The following is an 18,196-nucleotide window of genomic DNA, read 5'->3' on the forward strand; positions in this document are numbered from 1 at the left end:
AATTAAAATTATGCAGGATGCCATGTAACCCAGGGCCTGCAGGACTTTCCTTGCAGTAAGCTGTCAGAGTCATGAAGTAATCTGGAAGTTGTTTTTGTTTTTCTTCTGTGAGAAAAGCCATCTGAGTGATTGTGTCCAGATCCGCACCCAAAAAGGTTATCCTTTGGGATGGTACTAGTCTTGACTTTTGGATGTTGACTGTGTATCCCAAGGTTTGTAGCAGGTGTATGGCATAGGCCAAGTCCTTTAACAATTTCTTCTTGTTGTCCGCTTGTATTAGGCAGTCGTCCAGGTATGGATAAATTTGAATTCCCTGAAGTCTGCAGTGTGCAATTACTGATGCCAGGCATTTCATGAATACTCTGGGCGCAGTAGATAAGCCAAAGGGCAATGCTGAGAATTGATAATGCTCTGATCCTGCAAGAAATCTGAGGTGTCTTTTGCAATCTGGTAGGATAGGGACGTGCAGGTATGCCTCCTTGAGATCTAGAGTCACCAGCCAAGACTCCTTGCCCAACATGGGAAGAAGTTGCTGTAGGGTCAGCATTTTGAATTTTGGCACAATGAGATAAGTGTTCAGTGCGGACAGGTCGAGTATAGGCCTCCATTGGTTTTCTTTTCTTGGCACAAGGAATAGTCTGGAGTAAAATCCTTGGCCTTGTTCTGTAGATGGTACCCTTTCTATAGCTTTCATCTGAAGTAACTTGCTGATTTGTCTTAAAGCCTCTACCTTCTGGTTTGGTGGAAGGTTTGGCATTCTGCCTCTTTTTGGCTAAGTATGGAAGTGAAACCTGTATCCTTTGTCTATTATTTGCAATGTCCATGTATCCTTTGTAATGCAATGCCAGTTTTTCGAGAATAAAGCCAACTTTCCGCCCAAGGGTGCTTCCAGTTGATCCCTGGTAGGCGGAATCAGAGTCAAGTCATTGGGTCTGTCCTGTAGTAGTGGTAGTAGTTGTAGCTGTTGCACTACTCCTCTGGTTTGCAGGCTGCCACTGACGGCCTCTGTAGGGGCCCTTGGATTGACCTCTGCCTCTAGGGCGCCTGTTTCTGCCTCTCTGTGCTCTGGAGGAGTCTGGAAAGGACCAATTCTTTGTAGGCCAGTTTCTGCTGAACCTCGGAGGTTGAACTTGCAGGAAATCTTTAACTGTTTGCACAGATTTTGCTTTTTCTTCAACCTTCTTTAGAATCTCCTGTGCAGGGGAGCCAAATAAATGTTGTTTCTCCATTGGAGCATCGAGGAGTTTAGCCTTGACATGGTCTGGTAAAGACTGCTCCTTCAGCCAGGCATGCCTACGAATTACTGCCCCAGTCATAGCTGATCTAAATGAAGCCTCCAGTGCATCATAGCCACATTTTAAGAAATGATTACTGACCTGTTGTGAGTTGTGTACCAAATCCTGAAGGGATTTACGGTCTAAGGGTTCAGGTGAAGAAAGTTTCTTATTTAGCTGATCTAACAATAATTCGTGGTACTGTATCATATGGAATTGACAGTTTAATGCCCTGGCAGAAAGAGTAGCAGATGTATAAACCTTTTTTCCCCATCTCTCTAATGCTCTAGACTCTCTTTCAGAGGGTAGGGATTTTTGGCAGTAGCGGCTGCAACCCCTTTAGGGCCCTGAGAAATAGTTTCTGGGTCCGCAGCATGGGCTTTATACAGGTGGAAGTGAGAATCCGGGACCCTGTAATATCTGTCAGGTTTGGAGGGGGCCGGAGGAAGTGAATCAGGTGCAGTACTGCCATCATTGTACACATCATCAATTACAGTTAGAACCGGAGGTATAGCTAAGGGCCTATGCTGGGGCAAATGCAAAAAGGTCCTTAATCTTTTTCTAGAATCAAGAGAAATCCTGACCCTGCCATTGAAAGTTTTCTCTCATGGAGTGTAAAGTCTCCCCAAAAAAAAATTCTTCAGGGGGGGAGGCCGAAGGGATAGATTCTTCTGCATCTGAATCCTCATAAGGCGAGTAGGCCCCTTCCTGGTGGTCTGACAAATCAGATCCATCCATGGAGTAATCTGAGGAGTGAGGTTCAGAGGGGTCAGTCCTGGGCCTTTTGTCTGGAGGAGGTTGGGAGGCCCTGTATGGGTGAGGTTGGGAACCCCTAATTAAGGAGATAAGGTCCTCAGCAAGACTGAGGATCTGAGAACTAGAGGAAGGCCTCTGGGATGTAGATTTGGCAGGCAAAGCTTTTGAAAGTTTGGCAGCTTTAGCCCTGGAGAAGGCCTTAATAGACATAGAAGCTGGGGGCCTAGCTGCCCCATGTGCAGGGGTAGAAATGTCCAAAGGTATGGTGTCGGACAAATCCTGAACACCATCTTCGGTAGGGAGTTCTGCAGCCGACTCAGCCAGGGCCTCTCTGGCCTCGGTGGTCGGAGGTATGGTTTCGGTAGTTGAAATCTCTGGATCTGACCGACCGGCACTTGCGAACAGCTTCTGCTTCGGGCATCGCGCGGCAAGAAAGACTGAGGAAAACGGCGTCGGCTGATGCTTTTATACCCCAGACACTCTGACATCGGGGAAAGTGCGACATCAGCCGAGGCCAGACCCAGACTTTGGAATCCGGCCGACCGAAGGGCTGCCAGAGGCAGGACAACCCATATGTTATGACTGCAGATGCATCCTTGAAGGACATCGTTATGGTCAGGGCCTAGGCAAGGAATACAGTAAGCATGAAAGTCCTTATGAGGTATTTGCTTTCCACAAGAAATACAATTATTAACTTTTTCTGACATCGGTCTGGAGCAAGAAAAAAAGTTTCCCCAACGGGGTACTTAGCTTTATAGAAGACTTCGGATCTGAAACTTGAACTCGAAAATCTCAGGATTCGGCCGACTGGCACTTGCGAACTGCTTCTGCTTCGGCACCGCGCGGCAAGAAAGACTAAAGAAAATGGTGTCGGCTGCATCTTTTATACCCCTGACGACCTGACATCTCGGAAGGGGTGACAGCAGCCGACGCAGGACCCAGGACTTTAGAATTCAGGCCCACTGAGGGCAACCTACCAGCAGGATTACCCAAATGTAATGACTGCAACAGTGAAACACGAAGAACATTCTGGCTTAGCTGAAGTGGCTCTTTTTGCAAATGTGATTTAGTACTATTGCATACTAAACAAGAAGAAAGCACTTTATCAATGTCCTTTGTTAGAGAAGGCCAAAATACTAGTCCTCTCACCATTTTTTTGGCAGAATTAGAACCTGGGGTGGCCACGATGCAAAATCTAAATGTATTCATGTTGTAAGGATGTAGCAACAATAACTTATGGACCTTTGAAAATGACACCATCTTCCATCAGCATCTCATCTCTGTATGGAAAATAAGGTTGTACTTCTGGCAGTACACAAGACTGCTTTGATGGCCATCCAATATTTATGAAGTGGTTGAACTTCTGCAAAATTCGATCAGTCTTTGTATGATCTCTTAGCACATCAAGTCTTGTGGTAGAAAAATTAAACATTTCCATGACATCAAAGTCAAAATTCTCTGCAACAAGCTGTTCATTAGTCTGGGCGATCTGGATAAGGTATCAGCTAGATAAAGAAGTTTGCCTTTTGTGCAGACCATTTTGAAATTATACTTTTGCAGTCTGAGCATCATTCTTTGTAGTCTTGCATAGGCTTCTTTAAAATAGAAACTAGAGATTGATTACCAGTTTCAATTTGGATAGCTCGGCCATAAATATAATCATGGAACACTGAACATGCAACCACAATTGCCAAAAGTTTCTTCTCTATTTGAGCAAACTGCATCTCAGATTGGGTAAGAGTTCTAGATGCATAGGCAACAGGTTTGCCCTCTTGAAGAATAACTGCACCAAGTCCGAACTTTGAAGCATCATAGGAAAGAACTACTGGTTTGTGGACATCATAGTACCTCAATGTAGGCGGGTTGGCAGTTTGCTGTTTAACGTTATCAAATCCTCTCTGGTGCTGTTCCAACCATGACCAGGCAACATTTTTGCATGTCAGCTCTCTTAACGGTACTGATAACTCACTAAAGTCAGGGATAAATTTGCCCAAATAGTTAACCATACCAAGAAAACGCTGCAAGGACTGGACATTGTCCAGAGCTAGCATCTCAAGAACTGCTGTTTGTTTGGAAGGGTCTGGTCATAAGCCTGTACTGTAAATAAATGACCTACTAAAGTAACGTCTGGTAGTCTGAATTTACATTTCAGAAGATTGAGCTTCAAGTTCACTTCACACGCTCTGTTCCACTACTTTCTTGAGGTTTCTGTCATGCTCTGCTTAACCATCATCTCCAACCAGTAAATCATTAACTATTATAGCACATGGACAGCCTGAAAAATTTGCTCCATTGCATGCTGAAAGACTTCACTGGCAGAATTTATTCCAAAAGGCATCCTGAGGAATCTGGATCTACTAAATGGGAGTACTAAATGTAGTCAGTAATGAAGACTTGTGATCAAGCATTACTTGCCAAAATGAACTCTTTGCATCTAAGACAAAAAAACTGTGGCATTTGGCATGAGAGCGGAAACTCCTCGACTGTACGCATAGGATGATGAGGTCTCTTTAATGCCTTGTTCAAATTTCTTGGGTCAATGCATATTCTGATTTCATCCGAGCTTTTCTTGTGAGCAGCTACCATGGAAGACACCCAATCAGTTGGTTCTGTGACTGGACAAATCATACCTTACTGCACCCATTTTGTCTAACTGAACCTTGACCTTGTCCTGCATAGCTATTGGAACTCTCCTCGCTGGTCTGACCACTGGGTCTACTTTCAAGGAGTACACAACTGGAAGTTTGCCTAGTTTGTTGTCAAAAACATCAGCATACTCTGAGAAAACAGCATCACTGAAACTGAAATGGATACAAGCTGATATGATGTACTTCTTTCGTAAAAGAAAGAAGTTTCATTCTCAAATGGTCTCCGAGACCTAATAATGACTGCACTGGTCTGACTACATAAAATTGCAAGGTGCAACTGTTAACAGCAGAATAGTACGACAGCACTACTGAAACATTGGTTTGAATCTCCACCTCCATAAGCAAAAAGCTTCGCACAAATGGCCAAATAAAGTAAGTTGCTCACCAGCTCTCACTCTCGCAAATGTTTCTGCTGATACAACATTACACTTTGAACCAGTGTCCACTTTGAGCTCCATGGGATTACCATTGATCAGGACAGTACAAAACACATTGTTCTTTGCCAACAAATCAACTGCATTAACCTTTTCACCAACTACTGATACACCATCTACATAGAAAGTAGGACTGCAGCTTTCCACATAATCAACTTGCTTATTTTTTTGAATGACCATTCTTAATAACTGAATGAGGTTTGCTTGATTTACAAAACTTTTGAAAGTGTTTCCATTTTTTACACTTGTGGCATTCTTGACCAAATGCTAAGCACTTCTCTCTTTTAGACTCATGACTGCCACCACAATTATGACAGTTAACAATAAGACTAGACGTGGGTTTTGCTGACTCACTCTTACACTGCACTGAACATGTCCATTTTGCTGAGCTAGTCTTGGAACTTGCTAGAAAGTTACAGGATCTCCCAGGGGAACCGGTAAGGGCTGCAGCTGCCATGTGCTTAGGCCTGCTTCTGCTTGCCACATGCTACATGCTGTCTCTGCCTTTGCTTTAGAGGCTGCTGAAACTAAGCTCTTATCACTTGTAAGCATACTTGTGAGCACTTGTGAGCTCATGAACTGGACAAATCTCTATAGCTTTGCTCAACGTTATATCATTGTCACAAAGCAAAATCTTTCTCACCGCAGCATTATTAACACCACACACAAGCATGTCCTTTATCAACTCATCTTTCAAATCACCAAATCTGCATGTTTTAGCCTTATTTCTGAAGTTGGTGATATAAGCTGCAAAAGGTTCACCTGGCTTTTAGTCTCTTGTATAAAATAGATGCCCTCTCTAATGTAACATTTGTCTGGGGGTTGCACATTTCTCTAAATTTACGTTTCAAGCACTCAGGTTCCTTTCTTGATTCAGCCGGTACAACAATATGGCATTTTTCTCCCCCTCCTACATACACTGCTGGTGCATACACAAATGAACCTGTCTTTCAATGGCCTCAGACCCAGCAAAGTTAAACAAAATGAATGCCCTTGTATGTGCATCTTTGTCAGAAAAAGCTGCTTGTATGAAACTATCTTATTCCTGCTCAAATATTCTCCAGTTCTCTGCTATATTATGATCAAACATAAGTGGACTTGGTCTGAGAAATGAAGGTGCTTGAAATCATGTACGAACATACACACATAAATTTATGCCAGAAAGTACAGTTTTGTACCTACCATAAATGTAGATGTCCGAACTGGATAGCATCTGCAGTCATAACAAATGGGTTGTCCTGTCGTCAGGCAGCCCCTCGGTCGGCCGGATTCCAAAGTCCGGGTCCGGCTTCGGCTGATGTCGCACTTCACCCGACGTCATCTCTGCTGGTCTTCGGGTATAAAGGCATCAGCCGACGCCATTTTCCTCAGTGTTTCTTGCCCCAGATGCCAATTGCCCTCTTGGAAAGCTAAATTTTGGATAAATGCCAATGTTTCCAAAATAGTAGAAGGCAAGCACAAAAATAAACATGTATGTACATATATACAAACAAATACACCATAAGAGACCCCCCCCAGCTAGCTATTAGGAGGGTAAATACCCTAGGAGTACCACAGAGGGAAGGAGGGAGGTAATCCTGACTGCAGATGCTATCCAGTTCGGACATCTACATTTATGGTAGGTACAAAACTGTACTATGTCCTTCATGGATGCATCTGCAGTCATAACAAATGGGTAGAATACCATAGCCAAACTAGGGGAGGAGGAATAAAAATTATGGTGTAGTCAGGATCCCTTGCAGTACAGCAGTGGCAAACCCTGCTCGGGATCTAGAATATAGAGGTAAATTATAATGCTTGGCAAATGTATGCACGGAGGTCCAAGTAGCCGCCTCAATAATGTCCTTGGTTGCCACTCCTCTTAAGAAAGCTGTGGTAGTGGCTGTAGCCCTTGTAGAATGAGGTCTGATGTTCTGTGGAACTGGTTTTCCATGGTAGGAGTAACAGAATCTTATGCAATTTCCTATCCATTTGGAGATTGTCTGTTTGGAAATTGCTTTTCCTTCCCTTCCTGTTGCATAGGCTACAAAGAGCTGGTCAGTTTTTCTGGTACTTTTGGTTCTGTCCAGGTAGTAGCGCAACTGTCTATGTACATCCAAGGTATGCAGCATTCTTTCACCTCTGTTTTGTGGGTTGGGAAAGAAGGTAGGTAGGTGGATTGCCTGGTTTAAAGACACTCTGGATACCACCTTAGGCATAAATGTAGGATTAGTTCTCATGGACACCCTATCTTGATGGAAGATTAGGAAGGGTTGCACTGCCATTAAGGCCTGTAGTTCCGAAACCCTCCTTGCTGAAGTAATAGCCAGTAGGAAAGCAGTTTTCCATGACAGGTGTTGTAGATCTGCTGTTGCTGCTGGTTCAAAGCGGAGGGAGTGTCAATTTTTCTAGTACAAAATTCAAGTCCCATGCTGGTAATGGTGGTTTCCTAGGAGGTTTTACATTCTTGATCCCTCTGAGGAACTGCCTGAGTAGAGGATGTGAAAAGACAGGAGGATCAAAGCTGTATTCTGCTGAGATAGCTGATGCATGTATCTTGATGGAGGAATAGGACAGGCCTGTATGTAGAAGCTCTGCCAAGTACTCCAGAATGTTAGCAATATCTATGTTGACACATCTTTTCCTCTTTCAGTACTCCAAATGATGAACCTTTTCCATTTTCCTGCATAGTTCCTTCTTGTTGAAGGTCTGCGGGCTTCAAGGATAATGTCTTTAACCCTTTGTGAAAGGTCTGGGTTAGTTACTGCTATGTGATGTTCCAGGCAGTCAGTTGCAAGGTTTTTAGGTTTGGATGTATGATGCTGTAGTTGTTCTGAGTTAACATCAGAGGCATCAGGGGTATTGACCACATTTTCTCCCGAGACATGCTCCTTAGCAATGGGTACCAGTGTTGTCTTGGCCAGTTCGGAGCTATCAGAATTATCCTTGGAAGTTCCTCTTTGATTTTCAGTAGTACCTTGTGCATCAAGGGAAGAGGTGGAAATGCATATGCTGTCAGGCCTTTCCAGCTGAAGGATAGAGAGTCCACCTTCCATGCAAGTGGGTGGAATGTCCTTGTGCAGAATTTTTTGAGCTGGTGATTTTGGGGAAGCGAATAGATCTATTTGTGGCATTCCCCATTTCTTTGTAATGGCCTTGAAGATGTCCGGGTGTAGCATCCATTCGTGAGCATCCGAGGTGGTTCTGCTTAAAATGTCTGCTAGGGTGTTCTCTTTTCCCGGTACAAATATTGCCTGTAACTGGATGTTGTAGCTTAGAGCCAGATTCCAAAGGTCCAAAGTCATTCTGCATAGGGGGTATGAATGAGTGCCTCCCTGTTTGTTGATGTACCATATGACTGTGGTGTTGTCTGTCCTTATCATCAAATGGCCTTCTTTGAGGAATGGTCTGAATTTTAGAATTGCCAGTTTTACTGCCAGCATCTCTTTTTGGTTTATGTGCAGGTGCAGCTGGTCCTGAGTCCACAGTCCTTGTACGCATTTGTCCAGCATGTGTGCCCCCCATCCTAGGTCTGAGGCGTCCGTTGTGATGGTTTGGCTTGCTCGGAAGTTGTGGAAGGGTAGGCCTGGGTTTGACTAGCATGCCTGAGCCCACCATAGGAACTCCTGTTTTAAGCATGGGATTAGTGGTATTTCTGTTTCTAGGCTGTGCCTGTGTTGAGACCATAAATTCTTTAGGTACCACTGTAACTTTCTCATATGCAGTCTGGCATGTGGGACCAAGATTATGCATGATGCCATGAAGCCCAAGGCCTGCAGGACTTTTCTTGCTGTTAGTTTGTTCTGCTTTGTTAATGCCAAGAAGTAAAGAGGAGCTCTTTTTGTTTTCTGCAGTTAGGAATGCCATTTGTTTTACTGTGTCCAATTCCGCCAAGAAAGTTCTTGTCTGGGATGGTATCAGCCTTGACTTTTGTAAATTGACTGTGTATCCCAGGGCTTGTAGCAAGTAAATGACCCTTTGTAAATCTGTTGTCAGCTTGCTTTTGTTGTCCGCTTGTAACAGGCAGTCGTCCAGGTATGGATAGATTTGGATTCCCTGTACTCTGCAGTGGCGATTACTGATGCCAGGCATTTTGTGAATACTCTGGGCAGTAGATAAGCCAAAGGGCAATGCTGAGAATTGATAATGCTCTGATCCTGCAAGAAATCTGAGTTATCTTCTGCAATTTGGTCGAATGGGGACGTGCAGGTATGCCTCCTTGAGATCTAGAGTTACCAGCCAACACTCCTTGCCCAGCATGGGAAGAAGTTGCTGTAGGGTCAGCATTTTGAATTTTGGGACAATGATGTATGTGTTTAAGATGGACAAGTCGAGAATAGGTCTCCAGTTTTTCTCTTTTCTTGGTACTAGGAAGAGTCTGGAGTAGAATCCTTTGCCCTGTTCTGTTATTGGTACTCTTTCCACAGCTCTCATCTTTGTTAATTCCGCTATCTGGTGCAGGGCTTCTATTTTTTGATTTGGGGGCAGGTTTGGCATTCCTCTTTTTACTGGTGAAGTGTGGAAGTGGAACCGGTAGCCTTGGTCTATGGTTTGCAAAATCCACTTGTCTTTTGTGATGTAGTGCCAATTTTTCGAGAATAAGGCTAACTTTCCGCCTAATGGTGCTGCTATTTGCTCCCTGGTAGGTGGAGTCAGAACCAAGTCACTGTGATTGTCCTGTTGCAGTGGCAGTGGTTGTGTTTGTGCCTCGGTTATTGCCTTGCCACTGTCGTCCTCTGTAGGCACCTCCTCTGGATTGATTTCTGCCCCTAGAGCGTCTGTTCCTGCCCCTTTGTGATCTTGTGGAGTCAGGAAAGGACCAATTTTTGGCAGGCCAGTTCCTGCTAAACCTTGGGGGCTGAACCTGTAGGAAATCTTTAACTGTTTGTACAGATTTTGCCTTCTCTTCCATTTTCTTCATTACCTGCTGGGCAGGTTCCCCAAATAGACTGGCCTTATCCATAGGAGCATCCAATAGCTTAGCTTTAACATGATCCGGTAAGACCTGTTCTTTCAACCATGCATGCCTTCTTATCACTGTGCCAGTCATGGCTGATCTAAATGAAGCCTCCAGTGCATCATAGCCACATTTTAAGGAATGGTTACTAACCTGTTGGATGTTATTCACCATTTCTAATACATATTTCTTATCTAAAGATTCATCAGAGGACAGCTTTTTAATTAATTGATCAAGCATAAACTCTTGGTATTGGATCATGTGAAACTGACAGTTTAAAGCTCTAGCTGAGAGAGTAGCAGAGGTGTAGACTTTTTCCCCCATCTCTCTAAGGACCTGGATTCCCTTTCAGAGGAATAGGGTTTTGCTGTGGTCGAGGCTACTGCCTTAGGCCCCTGGGATATAGTTTCTGGGTCTGCAAGTGGGGCCTTGTATAGGTGGTGATGAGTGTCTGGCACCCTGTAAAGTCTATCTGGTTTGGCAGGGGCTGGAGGTAAAGAATCAGGTGCAGTGCAGACATCATTAAATGCATCGTCCACAACAGACAGGACAGGAGGTATAGCTAAGGGCCTATGTTGTGGTAAGTGCAGAAAAGTCCTAAGCCTTTTTCTTGAATCTGAGAAATCTTGTCCCTGCCATTGGAATTGTTCTCTCATGGCATGTAAGGTTTCCCCAAAGGAGAATTCCTCTGGTGGAGAGGCAGCTGGAATGGATTCTTCAGCATCGGAATCTTCATAATTGGAGAAAGGAGCCTCTGGCTGGTCTGTAATGTCTGAGTCATCCACAGAATCATCAGAGGTCACAGGCTCGGGGGGCTCTGCTCTAGGTCTCTTTTCTGGGGGCTGAGAGGCCCTGTCTGGGTGAGATTGGGATCCCCTAATTAAGGATATTAAATCTTCTGCCAGAGTAAGCATTTGTGAACTAGAAGTGGGCCTGATTGAGGGGGGTTTAACAGGCACTGATTTAGCAGATTTGGCTGCTTTAGCCCTGGCAAAGGCCTTAATAGACATGGCTGCAGGAGGCCTAGCAGCACCACGTGCTGGGGTAGAGACATCTAAGGGGATGGTGTCTGATAAATCACTAGGAACCACAGTTGTAGGCAAAATTTCTGAGGCTGATTCAGGTAAGGTAGCAGGAGCCTCAGTAGTAGTCATGGATTCGGCTGAAGATTGACCAGTTTTCTCGGTTTCGGCCGAAACCGAGACACTCGCGGCTTGCTTAACCGTGGTTTCGGCCGAAAATGCGGACCGCGAGTGTCGGTCTTTTTCTTTGCGTTTTTTAACAATTTGGGTAGTCGGAGGATCCGGCGGCATAATGTCGCAAAATCTGAGCCGAAAAACTGTTCAGCAAACTCCGACCGACGCCTAAGCGTTCGTCGGTTGAAGGAAGCACAGGCCGAACAGGCTGCTACGTCGTGGTCTGGGCCTAAACAAGGCAAACAGTGAGAGTGGAAATCTTTATGAGGTATTTGTTTCCCACAAGTTAAACAGTTATTGACTTTTTCTGACATCGGCTGAGGCAAGAAAGAGTCCCCAACGGGGTACTTAGCTTTTAGAAGTCTTCGAAGTAGTATTCGGTAGTAGTAATCTCTGGATCTGACCGACCGGCACTTGCGAACAGCTTCTGCTTCGGGTGCCACGCGGCAAGAAAGACTGAGGAAAATGGCGTCGGCTGATGCCTTTATACCCAAAGACCAGCAGAGATGACGTCGGGTGAAGTGCGACATCAGCCGAAGCCGGACCCGGACTTTGGAATCCGGCCGACCGAGGGGCTGCCTGACGACAGGACAACCCATTTGTTATGACTGCAGATGCATCCATGAAGGACATCTTGTAATTATGCCTAATAACACAACAGACTCTTTGAAATAAAAATAAGTAATGTACTTACCATAATGTCACATCTGAGTTGTTGCTTTCCATTTTTCTTCAACCTGAGGGACTCGGATCCAACTCGACTGCATACTCCAGCATCAGATCCAAACTCCAAACTCCAGGCTCCTCCCCTACCCATAATGCCCAACTCTCTCCTCCTCTCATATCGAGTTTGTTGCAGAACAGCCACAACCCAACCTAGACAATATGCCTATCAACCTGGCACAACCCACAAGAAGCTTATCAAATGGAAGACTAGCCAGAATAGTGGGACTATGACTCTTCCATCTGGTTCACTACAGAACCCACACAAGGCAGGAGGAAGGAGGAAGGGATGGTTGAAGACAAATGGAAAGCAACAACTCAGATGGAACGTTATAGTAAGTACATAACTTATTTATCTGAAGTTGTTGCTTTCATTTAATCTTCAACCTGAGGGACAGAGTCCCCAGCTACCAATAACCCTGGGAGGTCCTCATGGAAGGATGTTCCAGAGCACAGCTGAGCCAAAGGATGCCCTGCCCCTGAAAAGAAGGTCCAGTTTATAATGATGAAGCCCAGGTAGCCACAGAACACATATCATCTAATGAAACCCTGGACCAAAAAGCTGCTGTAGCAGCGGCAGACCTGGTGAAATGCGCCTGGACGTGTCCTGGTGGAGATAACCCTTTGGCTCGATAGCCCAATGAAATGCATTCAGAAATCCATCAAGCAATAGTCACTTCAGAAATGGGCATTCCCAAGAAAAGTTTGGAGAAGGAAACAAAAAGTTGATCCGACTTACAAAAGGATTTTGTTCTATGCAAATAGAAATGCAGATCATCAAGCAAGTGCAATTTGTACTCTCTCTTAGTCTGGAAATTTGGAAAGAAATCTGGTAAACTGATGCCTATGTGAAAGTTAAAATTTCTGCCAGTTGTACCTTAACCATAGAAAGACTAGCGCCATGGTTAAAAATGTCAGCCAAAAATTCTAAAATGGCCAAAACTGGTGCACTGAAAGGAAGCTCAGAGCTAAGTCAAAAGAGTGGCAAATGAGATCTGAGGGGAGGAGGGAGACAGGGGCATTATTGGTAGGTGAGGAGCTTGGATCCGATGCTGGAGTATGCAGCCAAGTCGGATCTGTACCAGATCCAAGTCCCTCAGGTTGAAGATCAAATGAAAGCAACAACTTCAGACCTGCACTTTTCCAAATAAGTCTCCATAGCACAAGAACACTTTAAAATAACTGTACTTTGCAAAATCAGTCCTTATCACGGTAAAAAAAATACTTTGAAGTGACTGTATTTTGCGAATAAACTGTACACAGCAGAAGAAGCTCAGAGTAAGAAACACTTCGAAATGAATGCACTTTGCAAATGAAATGGCTGTACTTTGACTGCACTTTGCAAAATAACTGTACTCTGCACACAGTAAACTCTTTGAAATAATTGCATCGTAATAAAGTACACACTCTGCAAACACTTTACATACACTGAGATACTTCAAACAACTCTAGTTATGCTTTGAATGGTTTTGGACAATGCAAAATAGTAGTTTATGCCCAAAACACGGTCTTTTACTAAAAAACATGCAGTTGGCTTGGCCTTTAAGCTTATTTTGCCCTTTTTATTGTACTTGTTATGCCCATTTAATCTCTTATCATGCTCATTGTAATTTGCTTGTGCTCATTTTACTTTAAACACGCTCGTTATGCAAACCTAAAGTAATTCTGAGCCCCATAGAAATATTTCTGATTAATATTATAGTTTCAAACACTTTGTTCAATTAATAATGCATTTTGTGCCTTTCGTTTGATTAAGAATGTTTTCTGCCTTAAGAAAGCTCCATTTCATTTCCTTTGCAAAATAAATAATTTGTGCAAGTTTTGGTTACCTGAAGTTCATTTCTGGCCCTTTTTTATCGTTTGAGCACTATGTCACTCAATCTGCTCAATACACCTTCACCGTCAACTCTGCACCTCATGGCTTGAAGAAGTTGCATTCTTAATCCCGGTTCTGACACCATGTCACTCGTCCCGTCAGGATAAACAAACAAACAGTTGTGGGTTTACATCAAGCAGCTTTATTGCACACAAACACATCAGGAATGAGGCTTAGAAACTTAAACTTTTCCACAAACTGACTACCACACTCATACATGTTAACACTCTGGCTGTTCTCTCAAAATGGTACTGCTGCCTGCACATCCTCACTATTTATATGCACATGCCTACACTTGGAAAAGTTTCTTAATGTTACACACTTGCACTCTGTTGTACAGTATGGTAGTCGAGAAAAGATGGCTCTATCTGCAGATGGTATTATTTTATACCTAACAAAGCCAGAAAGAAAAATTACAATGCTGTGGAACATTTTGAGACCGTTTCAAATTTTTTTCAGGATACAAAATTAATGAAGCTAAAACAAATTAATGAAGCTAAAACAAAGGCAATAGCTGTCAATTAAGTACCCACACACAAACTGGTTCAGCATTATCCGTATATATGGGGACATGATAAAATGAAATATTTAGGAGTATGGACTAAAAATGATTCTGGGGTGGCAGCTAAGGATATGTGGGAAGAGTCTGAACAAAAGATAATTCAAAAACTGAGAAAATGGAAGCTTTGTTATATGGATATGGATAGCAAGATACAATCAGTCAAAATGTTTTTAGTCACTTTAGTCTTATGCACAGGTCAGGCATATTTTTATCACCCAGAGGAGAAGTTGTGGATAACAACTAATAAAGAGCTGAAGAACTTTACCTGAGAGGGGTAGACGGCAAGAGTCAAATGAGATAAGCTTATTCTTCCAGTACAGGGTGGATTGGGATTACCTAATTTGAAGGAGTACTTCAAAGCTACGGAGTTAAGGCTCCAAAACACAGCAAAAGCAGAAAACTATAATTCAAAGTGAAAAAGGATCATGCTGAAATGGGCAGAAGCTCAAGAAACAAGGAGAGAAAGGGATTTTGGATGCAGACCTTTAAGGAGAAAAACAATAATCATACAGATTATATCTATAAAGTACCAGAAAGTATTCTAAGAATAAAGCTAACACGGGAATGAAGAAAGGAGATTCTGCCAATAGGGATGACTGCAATTAGGGATACAGACAATAGGCAAGAGGGGGGCTGGAATTTATTGGAGAAAAATGGCAAAGGAACCAAGGTATTGGGAGCAAATAACTACAGAAGGAAAGGTAATTGACTGGGAAGAGGCCAAGAATTTATTTGGGCTGCAGATTAGAGCTTGCCTTCCCTATCAAGGATTGATATCATAGTACAGGCATATTTTTATCAACCAGAGGAGAAGTTGTGGATAACTTATAATGAGCTGAAGGACTTTATCTGGGAGGGGAAGATGGCAAAAGTCAAGTAGGATAAGCTTATTCTTCCAGTAGAACAGGGCGGATTGGGATTACCTAATTTGAAGGGGTACTTCAGAGCTACGCAGTTAAGGCTCCTATACACAGCACAAGCAGAAAATTATAATTCAAAGTGAAAAGGGATGGTGTTGAAATGGTGGGATGCTCACGAAACTAGGAGAGACTGGTATTTTAGATGCAGACCTTTAAGGAGAATAACAATAAACATACAGAATATTATATCCATAAAGTAGCAGAAAGTATTCTAAGAATTAAGCCAAAACGTGAATGGAGAAAGGAGATTCTGCCGATAGGGATGACTGCAATTAGGGATATAGACAATAGGCAAGAGGGGGCGGGAATTTATTGGAAAAAAAAAAATGGCAAAGGAACCAAGGTATTGGGAAGAAATAACTAGAGAAGGAAAGGTGATAGAATGAGAAGAGGCAAGAATTTATTTGGACAGCAGGTTAGAGCTTGCCTTCCCTATCTAGGATATATATCACGGTATATTCAAAGAGAAAGAAATAGGGTGGTCCTAAACGAAAGGCCAGCACTGGTAGAGTTTTAATAGAATCTAGAACAGAAACTGCCATTAAAAAAGGAATGATTAGTACAGCATATAAAATATTGCATGATAACTATAAAAATCAATCAGAATAGGTTAGAAAGGATTGGGAAGAGAGACTGGATAAAGAATTCACAAAGAAACAATGGGGGGATATATGTATGTCTCCCAAATATGCAAAAAAAAATCTAGAAGATTTAAGATGTTTGTGTGGAAATGTTTACATACTTTTATACCCCAATTAGACTACAGAGAATTTTTCCTCAGGTAGACAGCAAATGATGGAGGTGTGACAGGGAAGACGTACTTGGGAACATATTTTCTGGGAGTGCAGTGAGTTGGCAGACTTTAATGATTGCTTGCGAGATGCACTGTTGGAGATGCTGGGTAGGCTGACTAGTGTGACGAGGGAGATGATTTTTCTCTGACACAGAATCGGAATTGCCTAGACATGGTAAGGCCTTGCTGTGTCTAACTACGGCTGCTGCCAAAAAAGCAATTCCTAGAAAATGGAAATCAAAATCTAAACCAACTATATTAGAAGTAGTGAATATAGTAATAGATATAAAACTGGAACTGAGATCTTTAGAAAAGGGTAGGTGCAAACTACACAGGAAAAAATGTGAATTGTGGAAGCAATACATACAGGGGAGGAATGAAGTTTAAAAGAAGGCAATACTTAAATGAGCTATGTAATGTCTGAATGAAAATTATTGGGTAGATTATAAGTGATGTATAACGTTTGCAACCGGGAGTGTGTCAGTATGGTTTGTGATGTAAAATGCTTGCAACTAGGATTGTGTTGGTGTGGTTTGTTTTCATAATTTATGTTGTAAGCGATGGTTTAATAAAGATGTTTCTTGTTTAAAAAAAGAGGCAGGAATTGAATAATTGATGTGACGTTGCTTAGGTTATATGATACATAGCAATATATGTGAAGTATGATGTTTGTTGATGTTAATCTGTTAAAGTATTGACGCAGCCTAAGACAGTTATTCCTCTACTAAATTCAAATCTTTGCTAAGGCTGAAGTCAATCTCAGCATGACAAGACTGCAGGGACAGAAGCCAAAAAGGGATCCACCCTCTATCCACAACCCAATCAAATTGCTTTGAGGTTGGAAATTTTATGGCATAACATGTGGCGAAACAAACAATAGGAACAGTTTTTTGTGCAGGACACAGTGTTCTGTTTTTAAGTTTGCAATTACTATACTGTCCACCCTTAGGGCAATATATACACTGTTACAGGATCAATAAAGTGACTGCTAGCGAGTGTTATCGTCAAGGATTCTCTCTGTGTCTCTCATTCAAACACACAAACACAAAATGCACAAATTACCAAGAATCCCTCAAACAGGAGTACATGGAATAAAAGCAGCACTAGTAACACCCTTGTTTTTGTACTTCACTTACTCGTCTACAATGTGATCAACTGTACATAGCAAAACGGCGTCAAAGAATTTTCTGTCTTTACTTAAAAAGAAATTCTCTTTACTTAAAAAATCAAATGTGAACTTTATCCAGTTACACAAGAGTATGAAATGAACACGGAAAAGTAATAATCTTGTTATATACTGCACAATGGTGTGTACCTTGTCTGTTTTTCCGTATTCGCTTTGCTTGCTGAATCTGTTTTTTGCATTCTGCAATCTTCTCATGAGCTGCCATTATATTGCTTTCTTTAAAGAAAAAAACAATTGGTTACAAAGAGATTTGCATATCTTTTTCATTATTTAAGAATTATATTATATGGAAGGTACTACAACAGCAAATCTAATAACCATATAACTGTACACAGAAAACTGATTTTTAGGAAAGAAAGCAGTATGTAAATAATTTCTACCTTACCTGTTTCTTTGTAGATTTTTTCATAATTCTCCATTTCTCGAAGATTCATGTCATATACAAGCAAAGTTTTTCCCATTGAAAATTCACATTGTGCTAATATACCAAGCATACGCTCATACTGACTATACCTACATAAAGAGAAAAGATAATGTAAATCACAAAGCTAAGGATAAGCAAATAATCAAACTTTTTAATGAGCGCTTTTGTCCAATACAATAACTTCATCTGAGAAGATCTTTATTGTATTAGACAAAAACACTCATTAAAAAGATTTTTTAAAAGTGCATTTTTATTTACCTTTTGGTTTTATACTACCAATTCTGACATTCTTTTATTTACTTATTATATCCACAAACCTGACACTACCTTTCTCAGCCCCATGGCTGAAACAAAACTGAAAGGAAAATAAAATCTACCACAATGTCCTCATCTACAAATCTAGAATGAAAAATCTGCATTCTGAAGGGGGGAAAAAGACAGTGTGCCAATGGTGGAAAGGAGATAATC

The 18,196-nt window shown here is 42.2% G+C and overlaps 1 protein-coding gene across 3 annotated transcripts in view; it reads right to left on the reverse strand.

The window, feature by feature from the left end:
• THOC7 (THO complex 7) overlaps window positions 1–18,196 on the reverse strand; it is a 593,710-nt gene that overhangs the window by 373,295 nt on the left and 202,219 nt on the right. For all 3 annotated transcript variants that reach the window (XM_044077990.1, XM_044077989.1, XM_044077991.1), the window contains exons 3-4: window positions 17,690–17,817; window positions 17,434–17,520 (exon numbers count right to left, since the gene is read on the reverse strand). In XM_044077990.1, coding sequence (XP_043933925.1) covers window positions 17,434–17,520; window positions 17,690–17,817 — 215 coding nt within the window. The remainder of the gene's footprint in view (window positions 1–17,433; window positions 17,521–17,689; window positions 17,818–18,196) is intronic.

This window comes from Protopterus annectens, chromosome 7.part0, assembly GCF_019279795.1.
Source record: "Protopterus annectens isolate FY-2018-M chromosome 7.part0, PAN1.0, whole genome shotgun sequence".
In the NCBI taxonomy this organism is placed as follows: Eukaryota; Metazoa; Chordata; order Ceratodontiformes; family Protopteridae; genus Protopterus; species Protopterus annectens.